This window comes from Phacochoerus africanus, chromosome 6, assembly GCF_016906955.1.
Source record: "Phacochoerus africanus isolate WHEZ1 chromosome 6, ROS_Pafr_v1, whole genome shotgun sequence".
NCBI classification, from domain to species: Eukaryota; Metazoa; Chordata; class Mammalia; order Artiodactyla; family Suidae; genus Phacochoerus; species Phacochoerus africanus.
The window spans coordinates 35,210,862-35,230,750 of record NC_062549.1 but is presented as its reverse complement, the minus strand read 5'-3'; the positions used below and the strand labels follow the sequence as shown (position 1 = coordinate 35,230,750).

Below are 19,889 nucleotides of genomic sequence, written 5' to 3'. Positions count from 1 at the left end.
AAACTATTCACTGTGAATCAAGGCCCACAAAGAAATGGGCTGTGATGGCACCTTTGTGGAAGAACAAAGTGGACAGATTGGCCTGTACCCCGCAAACCTACATTCTCAGGCAGCTGGTGCCCAAGGGCACAGAGATAAGAAATGGAGGCTCACTCTGCCACAAACAAAGCCTTACAGTGGCGATATATGCGTGCATTTGCTCATCGCTGCCAAGAATTGCTGGGGGTGTCCTGCAGAACAGGCAAGCCAGAAAGAGCAAAAGCTATAGATGACGTCCAGCTTATTATGTTTGCACTTTAAACCTGGGTATTGCATTTGGAGTTCCCGTTATGGATGAATCCGACTAGGAACCATGAGGTTGAGGGTTTGATCCCTGGCCTCGCTCAGTGGGTTAAGGATCCGGCGTTGCCGTGAGCTGTGGTGTAGGTCACAGATGCAGCTCAGATCCTGTGTGGCTGTGGCTCTGGTGGAGGCTGACGGCTACAGCTCTGATCAGACCCTTAGCGTGGGAACCTCCATATGTGGCAGCTGCAGCCCTAGAAAAGATTAAAAAAGACAAAAAACAAAAACAAAACAAAAGAACACCTGGGTATTATATCCAACTAGGGTTGCCAGATTTGGCAAATAAAAATACCCAGTTAAGTTTCAAATAAACAACTGTTTTTCAGTATGTCCCAAATACTGCATAGGGCACACTTACATTAAAAACTTGTGTGTTATTTATCCAAAAATCAAAGTTAATTAGGCCTCTTCAATTCTATCTGGCAATCTAAAACATCTAAAATCTAAACACCAACATCTAAAATCCACTCTTCTTGAGTCTGAAATCCATCCCTCCTTTCATTGTGCTTTGCTTTGCATCCTTTGCTGGGTTTGAATTGTGGGTGGCTCCCTCAGGGTAAAACCTGCTGGCCAGCTAAGCCCCTGACAGCTGAGGGGCCCTGCTTGGCTCCAGGAAAGCCTACACCTTGGAGCATGCACAGGAGACTGCAACAAAACCCTCTGAGCAGGCTGGGAGGAAAGCTAGCAGGGTCTGAATAGATACCAAGCCCTCCCACTGTAGGATCCAGCCTGCTGTGGACTCACTCCAGACCTCTGTCCCCTGCTCCCCCCATCCCCCCACCGACAGGATGAGCCACTTTCACAAAGGGCCTTGAACCAGGTCCTTACGGCCCAGAGCTTGTCCTAGGGTGGCATTTCCCTGCCTGGACACCCCAGCACCTCCAGCAGCCCTCACTCGGGGCAACGCCAAGCCAAGCAGCCCGGGCCTCCTACCATCTCTATTGGTATCCATCTGGCGGAAGATTTTTTCCGTTCTCTTCTCTGGGGTTGACTCATCTTCAGGCATTTTCATCACAGAGGAAACCATCTTATAGATTGCCTGGGGACAGAAGCGACAGGGTAGTAAGACAGGAACATGGCTGGGTTTGGCACACAGTGGTGCTATTATTCAACCTCCCAAATATGGGGGTGAAGGGAACACCTACCACTCCCACAGAGAGCCTGAAACAGCTCACACTCTGTTCCTGACCATCTGTTGCCAAAAAGTCATGGGCAGTTGCTGGTGAGAGCAGCCAGGCCAGCAGAGCTTGTCCAGCACTAAGAAACTTTAGAAGCGACAACTAGTGAGACGATCCACTAGACCCCTCATGTCTCTAAACTTATGTATTTATTGCATTTTTAGGGCCACACCTGCGGCATATGGAGGTTCCCAGGCTAGGGGTCCAATGGGAGCTACAGCTGCCTGCCTACACCACAGCCACAGCAACGCAGGATCTGAGCCGCCTCTGCAACCTGGATCACAGCTCACGGCAGTGCTGGATCCTTGACACACTGCGTGAGGCCGGGGATTGAACCCACAACCTCATCGTTCATAATCGGATTCGTTTCCACTGTGCCACCATGGGCACTCTCTAACTTTAATGTGTATGTGAATTCCCTGGGAATTCTGTGACTCTGCAGCATCTGATTGTGTTGGGGAGGTTGGGGAGGTTGGGGGTGGGGCTTGAGATTCTACATTTCTAATGAGGTTCCTGTGTGCTGCTGCTGCTCCTGTTCTGACGTCCTCACTGTCAGCCTGTAGGTGACATTCCTCAGGGCCAGCGAGACAGGTTGGTGTCTGCAGGGGTCTCTCTCTGGGTCCCTCGGGGATAGAAGCACTGATGGTCTGTAAGGACGTGCCCTCCTCTTCTCCCAGGCAGACATTACCAATCCATCCCAGGGCTCTTGCCCCTTGTATGAAGCAATCGTCTCCCATCCCTTCTCAGCAAGCGGTCAGGTATCCCCAGGAGGGGAACAATGTGCCATTTGAGTTTTGAGTTAAATATAAAATCTCAGCTTGAGATAAACTGGGCACTGAAATCAGATGGGCAAAAGAGGGTTCTACTGAACAGGTTTAGGGAGCAGTACCATAAGTATCCTCCCTGCCACCTGTGGATCTCTTGTGGCACTCAGGAAGGGCCTGGAAGGCCCCAGCCATCAAAATGTTTTATTTTGGAAGAAGAGTGTAAAGTCATTGTTTTTATCCCTAGACCATGGTTGTGCTAGTCAGATTCACTTTGGGACCCTGAACCCTAGCAAAGAGGTTTAGAAAAAGTAGATTTTGCCAGAGGGTGGGCAGAAACATCTGGAAAGTGCTAGAATTTGGGATGCAGTGGGACAGTTAGAAGGAGGGGAGAAAGGAAGGCAGTGGAGGGAAAGGAGCCTCCAAGGGGAAAAGTGGACCCAAAAAAAGGTGGAAAAAAAAAGATGAAGGCTCAACCTCTGCTTTACAGTCTTGTTCAGGGTCAACCCTGCCTCAAGCTTCTAAAAGATTCTGGAGAAATGAGGGTAAAGGTTATCACCCCAGTCAATAACACAGGAATGAAAAATGGACTCACCCAGTGTGCTGATGCTCGGGCCGATCCCACCCCAGAGAGGCCCTGTTGGCCAGGCTCCGTGAATTGGACTTGAACCCACCCAAAGCCCAGGCTGAACTGAAGAGCTGCCTCCACCGTGACTCTGTCTGGGAGGAAGGGCACGCTGGGCGTCACGGCTCTGGGGTGATGCGTGTCACTGGGGTGAGTTCGGCCACAGTCAGCTTTCCCAAGGAACGTGCACTCAAGCGCACTCCAGAGGCGAGGGGCAAGCCATGCTCTGTCTTCCTCCTGGACCCCTCCTGCTGTCCCTGCCAGTCCAGGGCTGCCCTGCCATCCATGCTAGGGCTCTAGGGGCATGTGCCAAGTTAGTAGGGACACCTGACTCCTTGGGGGAGCTAGAAAAGGCCATAGAGATAAAGCCTTTTTTTTTTTTTTTTTTTTTAACAAATGAGAAACCAGAGGTGCTGAGTTTCAGGGCCAAGTGAATATTTAGCAACAGGAAGGAGTGCGGAAGTCTCTGCAGACCAGCTATGCCTTGATTGAGGTCCAGCACCCTCTCCTCGGCCTTCTTTGCTCCCCCATGAAACTCTTGACCCAGACAGGAATCAGTGGCACCAACTGACAGACTCGTGCACACACACACACCTTGCACAGATTTCAAACTTAACACAATCTAAATATTTTGTGCATTCATAAGCCCAGGAATCTTAGAACAACAACAACAAAACAGGATCTAGAAACGAGTGTCCCACTAGATCACAAGTGCACCTCTTTAAAGGTGCAAGAGCTGATACATCTCAGGAGTTGCAGAGGTGATGTGCATTTATGGGCAAATAATATGTTTGCTTTTTGCCAGAAGTCTTTTTATTTTTCGGCTGTACCTGTGGCATGTGGAAGTTCCCAGGCTAGGGACTGAACCTGTGCCATGGCAGCTGTAGTGACGGTGCCAGATCCTTAACCACCAGCAAGCAGGGAACATTTTTTTTTTTTTTTTTTGCTAAAAGTCTTAAGGATGCTGTGTCATCAACCTTCTTTGGGGCTATGCTGTTCCTTCCCTGAGTCTGTTCGGGGCTTGCTAAGGTCCCATAGTATCAAGTAAAACTCACTGGTCTGGAACACTCCTTGGAGCTCTCAGCCTCTAAGAGTTGAGGCTCATGAAATTCTCCTTCTTGGGATTCTGAACGGAAGTCCACTGTATAATAATTGAGAGATTATTTTCTGAATACTCTGCTTGAACAAATGAGTGAAAGACCAAGCAAAGAGATGAATGTGTGTTGAGAAAGAAGGCTTTCACACCCAGCAGAAAGCCTTCAAGAGTTTACTCTGCAGCTGTAAGGTTCAAGGAATGGGGTTGGGGCAGAGAAATGAGGATAGGTTAACACACACACACACACAAACCCATAAACAAAAAAACAAAAATGAAGAAAGTCAAGATGCCCTTGGAGGAGTACATTTGTGAATGAGGCTTCTGGAATCAGGCAAGAGATGCAAGGTCTGAGTATACTGTGGAGTTGAGGAGGAAGAAAGTGAGGGCACCTTTAAGAGGCTCACATTTCCAGATGGCCGTTTCATAGCACTCAGACCAGATTTTTTTTTTTTTTTTTAAATGTTCATGAGCTCACAGGAAGGGATTAGTGGATTATTCACAAAACCAGGTCTATAACATGGGGGGTACTAGAGCAGTGAGCACAGAGATCAGGTGACCAGGCGTCCCGAGAGTGAGTAAGTGGACGACAGCCTTGCAAAACCTCAGTGGGGGATCGTCCGTCCCTTTGTCCTCTCCCATGGCGTCAACAACCCCGCACTGATTGTATTAGAGCTCGGCCTCCACGGCCCAGGAGAGAAAAGACAGAACCTCAGATAGCGATCTGAAACAAATCATGTCTTTTATTAGCTCCAGCTCCACCCCCCTCTATTTAATGGGATTAAACCATGAAGAGCCCAGGCTACTTCCCTATTTTATTTTTAGCCATGTCAATGAGAGGCCCAGCAGGGACATCCTGTTTTTAATTAAAGTTGAAGAGCCCTATTCTTGTCTCTGGGTAAATACAGAGCTATGGGACACTCAGGAGTCCCACTCTGGCTCTGCCCTATGCAGGCTCAGGACAGCGCCACCTATGGCCAGGGGTCTTACAAGCTTCCTTGTGGCATATATATACATACATACATACATACACACACACACACACACACACATGCACACACATATACATACATATATGTTTTTTCTTTTTTCCTCTGAATGAACCACCCTTCGGAATGCTGGAAAGGAAGGACTCGTGTCTGAACCAATCAAGGTTGTGGGATTAACTGAGGGCAGGCCCAATGCCAAGAGCTAAAGCTCAGTCTTCTCTTTGAAGGAAACCAGACCGACTTTGCATCCGAAGCTGCAGGGTCTTATAACCCGACACCCAAGGCCTCATGACAACCCACCAAGGGCAAAAGAAGTTTAGCAGTACAGGGTTGGTTTTAGATTACGGAAAAAGAACAGCCCCCCACTTCGAAGGACATCTCCTATCAGGAAAGGAGGGTAGAGAGAGGTCTCAAGGATCTTGGAAATACTTTTAAAGTGGGCTCGATATCGCTCTGTCTAGAATCGCATAAGCCCTTTCTTGCTTAGAGCTAGAAGAATACATTAAGTCAGTAGCTCCTATGATGCTCTGCCAAAGCGATGTAGGTGCTTTCACAGGTGGGGAGAGAACGAGGGGAGAATAAGGGTCCTGCCCCTTTTTTCAGCCAAAGAAGCTCCTTCTTATATTAGGTTTCATCTAAGAGTTTACTTGAAAAAACAAACTCCTTACTGTCCAGTCCCAGTTGCCTCTTTTTTTTTTTTTGTAAATAGTCCTACCATCCACCACCCTATTATTACCCAAAGACATCTCTGATATGTCTACCATCTATCTCCACATCCAGATGGTCAACTAAACCTATCAACTCTGCCTCCTTGATATTTTTCTAAGTTTATCATTCTTGCCCATTCCTCCTGCCACTGTCTTATTTCTTTTTTTCTTTCTCTCTCTCTTTTTTTTTTTAGGGCCACACCTGCAGCCTATGGAGGTTCCCAGGCTAGGGGTCCAGTCGGAACTGTAGCCGCTGGCCTACACCACAGCCACGACCATGCCGGTGTCTTGTTTCAAATCCGTGGTGGTACCCATCATTTTCAGTTTGGGGCATGTTTTTTTCAATGTTATAGAAAGTGCTCTGCAAAGGCTGCTTCAAACGGCCCCTTCGGAAGATCCCATTTACTCTCCTAAACAGACATTCTGGAGCTGCTGTTTCGGGACTTCACATTTGACGGGGGAAGGGGAGGCAATACGGAGCCTGTTTATGCAATGTCTGACTGTGAGGTGCCAGTGCAGTGTGTAAGTGGAGATGTCCATTCAGAGTTGCTCATAGGAGACCTGAATGGACTCTGCTTCTTCATCCATAAAATGGGGCTAATGAGGTTGCTGTGAGGATTAAGTGAGATGATGCACATGTTCCAGGCTGACTCATGTCCTGCAAAAATTCACATCCACCCAGAATGTTGGAACGTGACCTGATTGGGAAATGGGGTCTTTGCAGATGTAATTGAGCTAAAGTGAGACCACGCTGGACGAGGGCAGGCCTTAATCCAATGACGTGTCCTTAGAAGAAGAAGGAAGTATAGACACAGACATGCAGGAGGAACATCATGTGATGAATGGAAAGATGCAGCCAAAACACACGAAGGTGCCCCAGCCACCACCCGGCGGCGGTGCAAGACAGAAGACAGGCATGGAAACAGAGTCCCCCACAGGAGCCTCTGGAAGGAACCAGCCTTGCCCACACCTTGGTGTTAGATTTCAGGCCTCTAGAACTGTGACAGAATAAACGTCTGCAGTTTGAAACCGCCCAGTTTATGGTAATTTGGTAAGCTACCCCGGGACACCAACACAGCATGGAAAACAATGAATACGATGCCTGGCCCTTAACTAGCACCGAGAAGATGAGACTTTGCAGAAGCAATGAAAGGAAGAGAGGCCTGAGGCTGGACCTCTGCTTGGGAACATCCATGTTTATTTAGGAAACAGGAGAGGGAAGAGGTGTCCACAGAGGGGAGCTGGAGGGTACAGAGGAGAGGGCCCTGTGGTTAGTCGGCCCTCACCCATGTTGCTGATGCATAACTAAACTCTTAAACTCTTATGCGGCTTGTCCCATAAGACTAATCCCCTGGTAAGAGAGGCAGAAACCAAACACCACTGACAAACCAACGCTAAGATTAGTCCTTAGAGGAAGTCACTAGCCTGAGCAGTTGCTTGAGAGAATTTTCTCCAGGAAAGAACTCGAAGCCTCATTCCAGGGTAACATCTGCGGTCCACACTCATAACTGAGAATCAGGCCAGACTTAGGAGCTGGATTCCCAGAGGCCACATCAAGATAGCCTAGAAGCTCTTGCCAACTGCCCCCCCCCCACAACCCCGCCGCCCTTTCCACAATCAGAAGAGTGCATTGTTTTAGGTCCCCAAGGCACATATTAAAAGTGACATAGTGTCTATGACACCAATTTAGAAAGATCTTTGGGAGAAAAAAATGCCAAGTGGTTCTAGAAAGAAAGTAACCAAATCTCTTTGGTCCCCAATTTTAACCCTTTGTGGTACAGATACTGACAAACGAGTTGTCTGAATTGCACACAGCTGGTGCCCTTGAGACCAGGTCAGATTAATGTGTGCGTCTGCTTGGTATTTGCGGACAGCAACCCTTTTCATGGCCAACACCATCACCTCCCTTCCTCTTCATCTGGTTGCTCTATAGGTACATATGCCTTATTCTGAGTGAAGGAGAAATACTATCCCTATACTGCTAAAAGAAACAAACAAAAAAGGCCGTCTTCTGTGATGGGCTGCCAGCAGAAGCCCAACCTCCTTCCTTTAGCTTTCTTTCCTTTTTTTTTTTTCCTCTTTTTTGGCTACCCTGCGGCATATGGAGTTCCCAGGAGAAGAAACAGATCTGAGCCGCAGTTGTGACCTATGCCGTAACTGTGGCATGCTGGATTCTTAATCCACGGTGCCGGGCTGGGGATTTAACCTCTGTCCCAGCACTGCAGAGACACTGCCTATCCCATTACGCCACAGTGGGAACTCCATAGTTTTTACTCATTTAAAAGGTGTGAAAATGTAGACCAAAGGTGTTATAAAGTTCACTCTGCCTTCATCAAAAGTGCCAATTAACCTTGAATCACAAAAAAGGAGGGAAAGTCTGATTCTAAGACAACACTAATTTGAACACCAAGTATTTTCAAACCAATCATTAACATCCAGTAATGAATATGCTAATTAGAAATTATTCCAACCTGGTCATTAAAGTGAGTTCCCCAGCAACCTCTAAAGGTAACACAGTGCTAGCCTATATATTCCTTTCAGAAAGTCTCTAACTGGAACTTGAGAACAAACCCAAACAGGGCGTCCCCAACAGTCTCAGTGCATGAAATGTACCTATAGGCTTAAATCAACAGTGTGGATTTAGCCACAGTCTCTGGTGCCAACCACACTCTGTCTTGAAAGGTCATCTGGCTGTTCCTTGAATCCTGTGAGCATCAGAGCCAGCCCAGAAATTTTAGCTTATTCCCAGTTGGGCTGATGTTTGGTAGGAAAGACAACAACTAAGAAGGCTGTGAACTCCTAAAGTTATCTGTACAGGAATATCTCTTCTGTGAGTTCCACCAATTGGAGGTTTAGTTGGGTGACCTCTCTTCTCTTTGTGAATGGACATTTTATTACTAGGTAAACTTAATAGAAAGTTCTGTTACCTTGTCCTTTGAATGGGAAATAACCTCCCTTTATTTTGTGGTGAAACATTCCGTTCCAGCTCTGGAAACTCCTATGGAATAACGGTGGCCAGCATTTACTAAGTGATACCCCATGAGAGGCACTATCCTAGGTGCTCTACTTGCAATAACTATTTAACCCTTATGATTACACATGAGGCAGGTGCTATGATTAGTTCCAGTTCACCAATCATGAGAACAATGCTCTGGAAGATTAAATAACTAACTCAAGGGAGAGAAGAAAAAGGAGACTGAAAAAGGAGAGATGCAAGTTGATATTCACCTGCCTTGCCCAAGACGCCAGTTCTTCCCTTGGCTCTCTCTCCATCTTTATTTTGGATACAGGTGATCAATTTTTGTCTAAGCCTGTGATTTTCATTCAGTCATAAGTGTAAAGCAATGAAGCTTATGTCCTCCAACCCAAGGACAGTCCTGTAATTAAAAATGTGTTCTTCCAAGGTTCCTGGTTACTCTCTGAGAACTTACTGTCTAAGAAAGAAGGGCCAGTTTCATTTCCTGTTCTTTCTGCATTCTCCCCCTGGGAGTGCTGTGGTCCTGTTGATAGATTCCTTCATGTTCCCTCACCCCCAAGAACCCAGAGAGGACCAGAGCGTTCACATGGCTCAAAGGGCAATGCCACTCATGCACTTGCCGGCCCCTTCCTTAGACACAGTCTGTGCTGGGCTGGATGTGGATGATCAGAACTGCCTCTGGCTGGGTCCAGGGACAGGGAATTATGCGGGGCAGGAAGGATTCTCCTTCCTCTTGCAGCAGTGGGCAAAGAGGAGCACTGGAGAGGAGGATCTGCTGTTACAGGGGGACGGTCAGAGCTTTGATCTGGCCTAAGACTCATGGAAGGTGATTTTGATGCAATAATGAAATATTGAACCTAAATCATGTTCCTAAGTTTGTCACTTAAACAAACACGTGCATGTGAAAATGTTCAGGACTCTAAAAATAAATCTGCATATGGTTTTGCTTTTTCACCCAGATGTTGATATAGCACAAAGTTATTTTTTTTTAGAAAGGAATGTAACTGCATTTTGATATATGTGGTAGCCTGAATAGTGGTCCCTCAATGATGGGTATGTCCTCATCTCTGAAACCTGTGAATATGTTGCCTTAAGACAGTAAAAAGGACTTTTCAGATGTGGTCAATTTAAGGCTCTTGAGATGGAGAGATTATTCTGAATTATCTGGGTGGACTAGTGTACTCAGAGGGGTCTTTATGAGGAGAAGAGAGAAGAATGAGATACCAAGAGGAATGGCAATGTGAGAAGAACTCCATTTAGTCTGGTTTTGAAAGAGGACAAAAAGGGCTTCAAACCAAGGAATGTGTCAGAAAGTAGGAAAAGCAAGGAAATGGATTTCCCTCTAAAGCCTTCAGAAGAAATGCAAGCTGCAGACATCTTGATTTTAGCACAGTGAAACTGATTAAAGACCTCCGGCTTCCAGAACTGTAAGCAAATACATGTGTGTTGTTCTAAGCAATGAAGTTTACGGCACCTTGTTACAGCAACAAGAGGAAACCAATACGGTATATTTTGTGTTACAGGGTCTGCAATAGAGGTCTTCCTACCAATGCAGGAAAAACAAAAGGCTTCCAGTTTTTTTTTACCACCAACAATATTCTGTGGATACCAAAATTATAGGAAGCAACATTAGGGAATTAAAACTAGAATATTTATGGAGTTTTAAACTCCATTCATAGTCAAGCCTCATCATAAAATTTGTTTGGACCCAATCTTCACCCTGGCCGGTTAATTAATATTTGTAGGTAAACATCATGAATTTGCATTTTACATTAAGTGGCTTGAATTTCTAAATCTTGGAGGGACAGAAATTCAGCCAAGAACTTATGTGATGACACTTGTAATCAAGCTGCATTTTTACTTCCTTTAACAAATAGAACCTTACTTTGGTCATGATTCTGCGGGCCCACCACCTGCCTCTATCTCATCATGTTCTAGCAGATATTTTCCCAGGCACAAAGCAAACACCTACAGGACAGTGATGTCTCTGGAGTAATTGCAGCATCTGCAAATATGTGTTCTTCTAAATGGTGCGGACTAGAGAGAACCAAAAAAAATGATAATCTCCACAAAACCACAGAGCTCCTTGAGACAGTGACTAGGCCTGGAGTGTGGACTTTCAATGAAGAGGGGGTGGTGAAAGGAAAAGAAATAGAGTAGGAAGTTCAGTAATATTCCACAGCAAATTCCAATTTAGTCAGACCCAGGATTAGCATAAGAATCAGATAGAATACATGAATTGTCAGTTTGCAACATAGCAGAATACAATAAAATAGTCCTTAATAGGAAAATGGTTCTAAATTTAATTTAATCTTGCTGACAATTTGGAAGGTGCCTCAGGGTGCTGCAAGATTTTCACTGAATGGTCATGAATATTAATCATCAGGGTGTGATAGGAAACAATTGAGGAAATTTGAGCCTTCCCTTTGCAGGCTTCGGAAGAACCCTGAGTACATAAGGAATCTGTGTCCTTCCAGTTATGACCCGGAAACTTACTGTGGGCCTGTGAGTGGACAGAGTTACATTACAACAAAGAAACTGCCTTGTTAGAAGGACTGTTTTTTCATTCTTGTGATCACTTTTTACATTCTGTAATGAACATGGAGTAAGTCAGCAAAGACTCAGCAAGTACCTACTGACACCTTCTGTACCTTCTCTGAAATGTTCCATTCTCCTTTGCAAGCTGGATTCCACTGCACAGAGATTGTCTATTTTCCTCCCTATCCTACTATTCCCAGTGCCAGCTACTTAGTAGGTACTTAACTACAGGTGCGAAAGGAGTATGTCATCTGGACGGTCCTCCCTGCCTGGATCTACATCATCAATACTGGATACCACACTGTTGGCCAGGTGTATCCACAAGAACTATGCAAAAATGTTAAATAGGTGACAACACCGTGGTTGACAGGTATTTTTTTTTCCCCTACAGCCCAATCAGGAAGCAATTCTCTCCAAAAAGAAGACAATATTGATGCCTTTCACTGCCATGAGGCCAGGAAGGGCTCCATGAGGCAGAGCACAGCACTCCAGATAAAGAGAAGAGACAAAATAAAGCTAATTAAAATTAAAAACCACCTTTTAAAGTTTTGTTTGATTAGCAAAGATTCAGAACAATTGGAGTGGTGCAAAGATGGGGGCACCCTTCATTTATTTCGAGGGTACATTTGGAAAAACAATTTGGCAGACTGCCTCAAGAGCTTTAGAAATAAATGCTCATTCCCTTTGGTCCAGTAATTGCACTTCTGGGAATCCATTCTAAGGAAGTAATCCTAAATATAGAAAAAGCTTCATGCACAAGAATTGCATATTTGTTATTTCATTTTAAAAGTTATAGTTTTACATATAGTAACAAAGACTGGCCTAAACAACCTAATCCCTAAAATAAGGGAATATTAGGTAAATTATGATATGCTGTACGACTATTATAGAGCCATTAAAAATCTTTATTGAAGGCTTCAGAGCATAAGAAATGCCTGTGTTGTTACGTTAAGTGAAAATGGCAGCAGGAGGAGACAAGATGGTGAAGTAGAAGGTCTTGAGCTCACCTCCTCTTATAAAAACACAAAAATCACAACTAACTGCTAAACAACCATTGACAAAAAAGACTGGAACCTACCAAAAAAGGTATTTCACATCTGAAGACAAAGAAGTCACAATGAGAGAGAAGAAGAGGCACTTTCATGATATAATAAAATCCCATACCCGCTGGGTGGGTGACCCCCAAACTGGAAAATAATTATATCACAGAGGTTCTCTCACATGAGCGGGAGTTCTGAGCCCCACATCAGGCTCCATCCTGGGAGTCTGGCATTGGGTGAGGAGGAGCCCCCAGAGCATTTGGCTTTGAAGGCCAGCATAGCTCAAGTGCAGGAGCTCCATAGGACTAGGAGAAATAGACACTCCACTCTTGGAGGGGGCATACAAGGTTTCATGTGCACAGGAACCCATGGAAAAGCAATGATTCCATAGTAACCTAAGCTAGACCTACCTACGAGTCTTGAAGGGTTTCATGGGAGGCAAGGGTTGGCTGTGGCTCACTATGGTGGTGAGAACACTGGTGGCAGAGCCCCCAGGGAATATTCATTGATGTGAGCTGTTCTGGAGGTTGCCATTTTGGCACCAAATCCTGGGCCCACCCAACAGCCCAAAGGCTTCAGTGTTGGGAAGCCTCAGGCCAAACAATCAACAGGGTGGGAACACAGCCCCATCCATCAGCAGAGAGGCTGCCTAAAGTCATCCTGAGCTCACAGTGGCTTCCAACCAAACTCCTTGTCACAGCCCTCCCCATTAAATTGACAAGACCCAGCTTCACCAACCAGTGGGCAGGCACCAGCCCCTCCAACCTAGAAGCCTGCATAAGCCCCTGTACTAACTTTACCCACCAGGGGAGCAGACATCAGAAGCAAAAGATGCCATAATCCTGCAGCCTGCAGAAAGGAGACCACAAACACAGAAGTTAGACAAAATGAGATGGCAGAAAAATATGGTCCAGATATTGGAACAATATAAAATATCAGAAGAAAAACTAAGTGAAATGGAGATAGGAAATACACCTGAAAAAGAATTCAGAGTAATGATAGTAAAAGAAAAAGAATGGAGGCACCGAGAAGATACAAGAAATGTTTAAAAGAGAGCTAGATGATTTAAAGGAAAACAGAGATGAACAATACAATAACTAAAATGAAAAATACACCAGAAGGAATCAAGAGCTGAATACATGAGGCAGAAGAACAAATAAGTGAGCTGGAAGACAGAATGGTGGAAATCACTGCTGTAGAACAGAATAAAGAAAAAAGAATGAAAAGAAATGACATCAAAGAGAACTCTGGACAATATTAAATACACCAACATTCACATAATAGGGGTCCTAGAAGGAGAAATGGAAGAGAAAGGGACTGAGAAAAATATCCGAAGAGATAATAGCTGAAAACTTCCCTAACACAGGAAAGGAAACACTCATTTAAGTCAAGTAAGTGTAGAGAGTTCCATACAGGATAAACTCAAGGATGGACATGCTGATACATAAGAATCAAACTGATAAAAATTAAAGACGAAGAGAAAATGTTAAAAGCAACAAAGGAAAACCAACAAATAACATACGAGGTTATCCCCTGATTTTTCAAGAGAAACTCTGCAGACCAGAAGGGAGTGGCATGATATATTTAGAACGATGAAAGGGAAAAACTTACAACCAAGAATGCTTTACCCAGCAAGGTTCTCATTCATATTTGATGGAGAAATCAAAAGCTTTGCAGACAAGCAAAGGCTGAGAGAATTCAGCACACCAAACCAGTTTTACAACAAATGCTCAAGGAACTTCTTTAGGTAGAAAAGGCCACAACCCCAAACAATAAAATTACAAATGGGAAAGCTCACTGGTAAAGTCAAACAAACAGTAAAGGTAGGAAATCATCCATACTCAAATATGATATCAAAACCAGCAATCATGAGAAAAGGAGAGTACAAATACAGGAGGTTGGAAATGCATTTGAAATTAAGAGACCAACAAGTTAAAACAATTGTGTATATATATAGCTATATCAAAACCTCATGGTAACCACAAACCAAACATCTACAATAGATACACACAGAAAAAGAAAATCAATTGAAACACAACACTAAAGACTGTCATCAAATCAAAAGAGAAGGGAAAAAAAAAGGATGGGGGGGAAGAACTACAAAAATAAATCCAAAACAATTAACAAAATGGCTATAAGAATATACACATCAATAATTACCTTAAATGTAAATGGATTAAGTGCCCAAACCTAAAGACACAGACTGGCTGGATACAAAAACAAGACTCGTATACACTCTGTCTACAAGAGACCCACTTCAGACCTAGGGACATACATATACTGAAAGTGAGAGGATGGAAGAAGATTTTCCATGTAAATGGAAATCAAAGGAAAGCTGGAGTAGCAATTCTCATATTGGACAAAATAGACTTGAAAATAAAAACTGTTACAAGGGACAAAAAAGAGGACATGCCAGAATGATCAAGGGATCAATCCAAGAAGAAGATATAAGAATTGTAAATATACATGCACTCAACATAGGATCACCTCAATATATAAGGCAAATGCTAACGGCCATAAAAGGAGAAATTGATAGAAAACACAATAATAGTGAGAGACTTTAACATCCCATTTACATCATTGGACAGATCATCCAGACAGAAAAATCAATAAGGAAACACAGGCCTTAAGTGGCACTTCAGACCAGATGGACTTAATTGATATTTGTAGAACATTCCATCAGAAAGCAGCAGAATACACATTCTTCTTAAGTGCACATGGAACATTCTCCAGGATAGATCATAGGCTGGGCCATAAAGCAAGCCTTGTAAATTTAAGAAAATTGAAATCATATCAAGCATCTTTTCTGACCACAACACTATGAGATTAGAAATCAACTATAAAGGAAAAAAAATAAAAATAAAAACCCAAAAATGTGGAGGCTAAGTATGTTAAAAAACCAGTGGATCACTGAAGAAATCAAAGAGGAAATCAAAAAATACCTAGAGACAATGAAAATAAAAATACTATCAGCCAAAACCTATGAGATGCAGCAAAGTAGTCCTAAAAGGGAAGTTTATAACAATACCACCTTACCTCAGGAAACAAGAATAATCTCAAACAACCTAATCTTATACCTAAAGCAACTAGAGAAAGAACAAACAAACAAACAAACAAAAAACCCAGTTAGCAGAAGGAAAGAAATCATAAAGATCAGAGGAGAAATAAATGATACAGAGACAAAGAAAACAATAGAAAAGATCAATGAAACTAATAAAACTTTCACCATAAAAAAAAATGGAGAGGGTGCAAAGCAATAAAATTAGAAGTGAAAAAGAAGTTACAATTGACAGCACAGAAATACAGGAATCATAAGAGACTACTACAAGCAACTATATGCCAGTAAAATGGACAACCAAGAAAAAATGGACACATTCTTAGAAAGGTACAATCTTCCAAGACTGAACTGGGAAGGAAGTGAAAATATAAACAGACCAATCACAAGTACTGAAACTGAAACCGTGATTTAAAAACTTCCAAAAAACAAAATTCCAGGACCTGATGGCTTCACAACAATATCTTCTCAGATCCACCTCCTAATGTAATGAAAATAAAAACAAAAATAAACAAATGACATATAATTAAACTTAGAAACTTTTACACAGCAGAGGAAACCATTAAAAAAAAATGAAAAGACAACCCACAGAATGGGAGAAAATATATGCAAACAAAATGACCAACAAATGATTAACAGCAAAAATATACAAAGAGCTCATTTAGCTCAATTTCCAAAAAAAAAAAAAAAAACCCAAAAAACCCCAGCCCAATCAAAAACAATGAGCTAAAGATAAACAGGCACTTCTCCAAATAAGATATATAGATTGGTAAAAAGCATGTGAAAAGATGCTCAACATCACTAATTATTAGAAAAATGCAAAATCGAAATTACATGAAGTTATCACCTCACACCAGTCAGAATGGACATCATCAAAAAGTCTACAAACAATAAATGCTGGAGAGGGTGTAGAGAAAAGGGAACCTTCTTCCTACACAGTTGGTAGAAGTGTAAATTAGTGCAAGAACCATGGAGAACAGTATGGAGCTTCCTTAAAAACTGAAAATAGAACTACTATATGATTAAACCATCCCAATTCTGGGCATATATCCAGAGAAAACCATAATTTGAAAAGATATCTGCACCCCAGTAGTCACTGCAGCACTATTTACAATATCCAAGACAGGGAAGCAACCTAAATGTTTACTGACAGAGGAACGGATAAAGAAGATGTGGCAATATATACAATGGAATATTACTCAGCCATAAAAAAGAATGAAGTAATGCCATTTGGAGCAACATGGATGGATCTAGAGCGTATCATACTAAGTGAAGTCAGCCAGGCAGAGATTGACAAATACCACACGATATCACTTATATGTCAAAAATGATACAAATGAACTAATTTACCAAACAGAAACAGGCTCACAGACATGGATAACAAACTTATGGTTACCGAAGGGGAAAAGTAGAGGGGAGGGATAAATCAGAAGTTTAGGATTAACATATATACATTACTAGATATAAAATAGATCGTCAACAGGAACCTACTGTAGGGAAAGCTACTCAATAATCTGCAATAACCTATATAGGAAAAGAATCCGCAAAAGAATGGATATATGTGCATATACATAAATGGATCACTTTGCTGTACACCTGAAACTAAAACAACATCATAAATCAACTCCACTCCAATGTAAAGCAGAAATTCATTTAAAAATGAAAATGGCAAGACAACATTTCACATACATTATGAAATCAATTAGATATCCTTAAATGCATGGACATAGGACCAGGAGGATATGGTAGAAAATTATTAGTGATGACTCTCTTTGTGAGTGAGGTGGGATTTATTTTTTCTATTTTCAGTTTTTAAGAAAAAGTTCTCTTATTTCTCGTAGTAGACATTATTATATTTTCATATATTTATCCTTGGGGAAGGTGAGAAATCCTTTCCTTTTGTTCAAGATCCTCATGTCTGAGGGATTCATTCAACACAACTGATTCAGCTCATCACTATTCTGGGTGAAGGAAGAGCCCCTGGTGGCGCAAGCAGAAAGGAGAAGGAGCCGGGGCTCTGGGAGAGCTCATCTGGGTTCTTGCTCCCGCATCTACAATGTGTGTAGCTGTCACTAATTGCCCAGGAGCAGAGTCCAGGCCTCAGTCACAGGCTCCATAGAGATGAGTGGCATTGCTCTCTTGAGGGCTCAGTCCTTAGTTTCTGGAACAGGGTTGTCGGCAGATCCTTGACCTCACCAGCAGCTGAGTCCTTTCTGTCTTCCTGTATCATGCTCCCCACCTCCGCCACTTCCACCCGCTAGATCTGCCAGGGGCTGCTGTGCTACCTCTGAGCCCACATGGCCTGGGCTGAGTGCTGGCCTCTGAGATGAGCCCTCCAGGACACCAAATGCCCAATTCTTGGACCTGCTCTTTGCTGCCAGATGCTTCCCACTTGTATCCCACTTGCCTGTCAACATGGTGAGCGACTGCCAGCCCTCCCGGGGCTGCCCTGCCACCACCTCGTCCTTCTTATGCAGCAGAGGCTGTCCTGATCCTCCCCCAAGCTGTGACTCAATCTCTCAGCTTGGTCTCTGGGCATCCCCTTATTGCTGACAAAGCTGTCACTGCCATGACTGGGGCATCTTATGCCCCACCCCCTCCCCCAAGTTTGCCGCGGTCCCACAGGAAAGTGTGGCCGACGCTAGGGCCCCTTTTCCTGTTCCGTTTGGGACATTTACTCTGGGCGAGTGATTTGGGGAAATAAAACGGAGTGCTTCCTATTAAAATGATGGCGTTCTCGATTCTACACTGCTTGAATCTCTGAGTAGACAGAAGCTAGACTAGAGGTCCCCACCTTTTGTCCAGAGTCTAATAAAGTTGGCAATTAATGATGGTGATGATCATAGCATCTCTCTTTAGCTGGCACTGGGCTAGGCATGGAACACAGAGAATCAATCTCATCTTAAAGTAGCCCCACAGCAGCGGGCACTGTTGGTAGTTCCATTTTACAGATGAGGACAAGGAGGCTCAGTTAGGTGAACTAACGTGGTTAAACCCACACATGTAGGGGCTGAAAGGGGCAAGATTTGAACCCGGATCAGAGTTTGATCATTAAACATCACTCCAGGCTCTAGGTCCAGGCAGGTCACTGCAATGCATGGATGGAGTGGCCCCAGTGAGTATGACCAGCTAAAGAGCACATGTCCCTCTGTCGGGGGTCGGGGGAGGAAGTCACCACAAAGCCCCAGATGACCTATTCTGGGCAAGAATGTGGGCCCAGTGTTGTCAGAGCTCATGAATTTCTAAGAGATCCCAACCAACCTGTGTTTTTTTTTTTGTTTTTTTTTTTTTGGTATAATCTCCCTCTTTTGTATATGGGTTAAACATTTTCAAAGACACTGGCTAGGCCAAATCAGTGTCCAGGAGGAGGGCCACCAGTTTGCAGTCCCTCCACTAAGCTACACTGTGAACTTTCCAGTTCTTGTGACCCATGTGCTTCTCTTTATAAAGGACAAGGGCTACATACCTGCACAATCTCGAGCATCTCTGCCTTGCTGATGTAGCCGTTTCCATCCAGGTCATACATGCTGAAGGCCCATTTCAGCTTCTGCTCTAGCTTCCCCCTCGATGTTACACTCAGGGCTATGATAAATTCTCTAAAGTCTATTGTTCCATCTCCATTGGCATCAAAGGTGCGGAAGACGTGCTCTGCAAATTTGGAAGCATCCCCATAAGGGAAAAAGTTCCCGTAAATTTTCTTAAACTCTTCCATTGACAAATGTCCACTGGGGCAGTCTCTCAAGAAGCCTTTATACCATTCCTGGATCTCGTGCTCTGTAAAGTCTGTGCTTTCCAGCAAGTCCTGCATGACCTCTGGGCGCAGCTTGCTGTTCTGTTTTCCCATCTTGACAGCAAGAATTCAGCTGCAGATAGAAAAGAACACAGTATATATAATTCTTTTCTTTCTTTTTTCTTTTTTTTCCTCTTTAGGGCCACACCTGTGGCATTATGGAAGTTTCCAGGCTAGGGGGTGAATCAGAGCTGCAGCTGCCGACCTGCACCACAGCCACAGCAACACTGGATCCGAGCCCCTTCTGTGACCTATGTTGCAGCCTGAGGCAATGCCGGATCCTCAACCCACTGAGTGAGACCAGGGATCAAACCCATATCCTTATGGACACCATGTCAGGTTCTTAACCCACTGAACCACAACAGGAACTCCTGTATATATAACTGCTAAACCTGTTCTTCACAGGGACATTTTATAATTTGTGATTGTTCCTTTGGGAACAGGAAATAAACTGTAGTTTAGTCCAATAGAATTGTCTAGGATTTTCCAACATGGTGGTCAGCGACACAAAACGTACAAAGACAGGCAGGCAGAAGATGCAGAGCAGAAATATTACCGAGAAGAAAACTGATATTTCTTTTAAACAGAACCAACAATAGAAGACTCCTTTTATTCCTTTTAGGACTGCACCTGTGGCATATGGAGGTTCCCAGGCTAGGGGTTGAATCGGAGCTATAGCTGCTGGCCTACACCACAGCAATGCAGGACCTGAGCTGCATCTGTAACCTATACCACAGCTCATGGAAACACCAGATACTTAACCCACTGAGAGAGGCCAGGGATCGAACCCT

At 43.7% G+C, this 19,889-nt stretch overlaps 1 protein-coding gene across 4 annotated transcripts in view; it reads right to left on the bottom strand.

Moving 5' to 3' along the window:
• The window catches only part of NCALD (neurocalcin delta), a 440,857-nt gene that overhangs the window by 4,273 nt on the left and 416,695 nt on the right, over positions 1–19,889 (bottom strand). For all 4 annotated transcript variants that reach the window (XM_047783505.1, XM_047783508.1, XM_047783506.1 and 1 more), the window contains 2 exons: positions 18,775–19,171; positions 1,276–1,381 (listed from right to left, as the gene is read on the bottom strand). In XM_047783505.1, coding sequence (XP_047639461.1) covers positions 1,276–1,381; positions 18,775–19,152 — 484 coding nt within the window. In that variant the 5' untranslated portion in view covers positions 19,153–19,171. The remainder of the gene's footprint in view (positions 1–1,275; positions 1,382–18,774; positions 19,172–19,889) is intronic.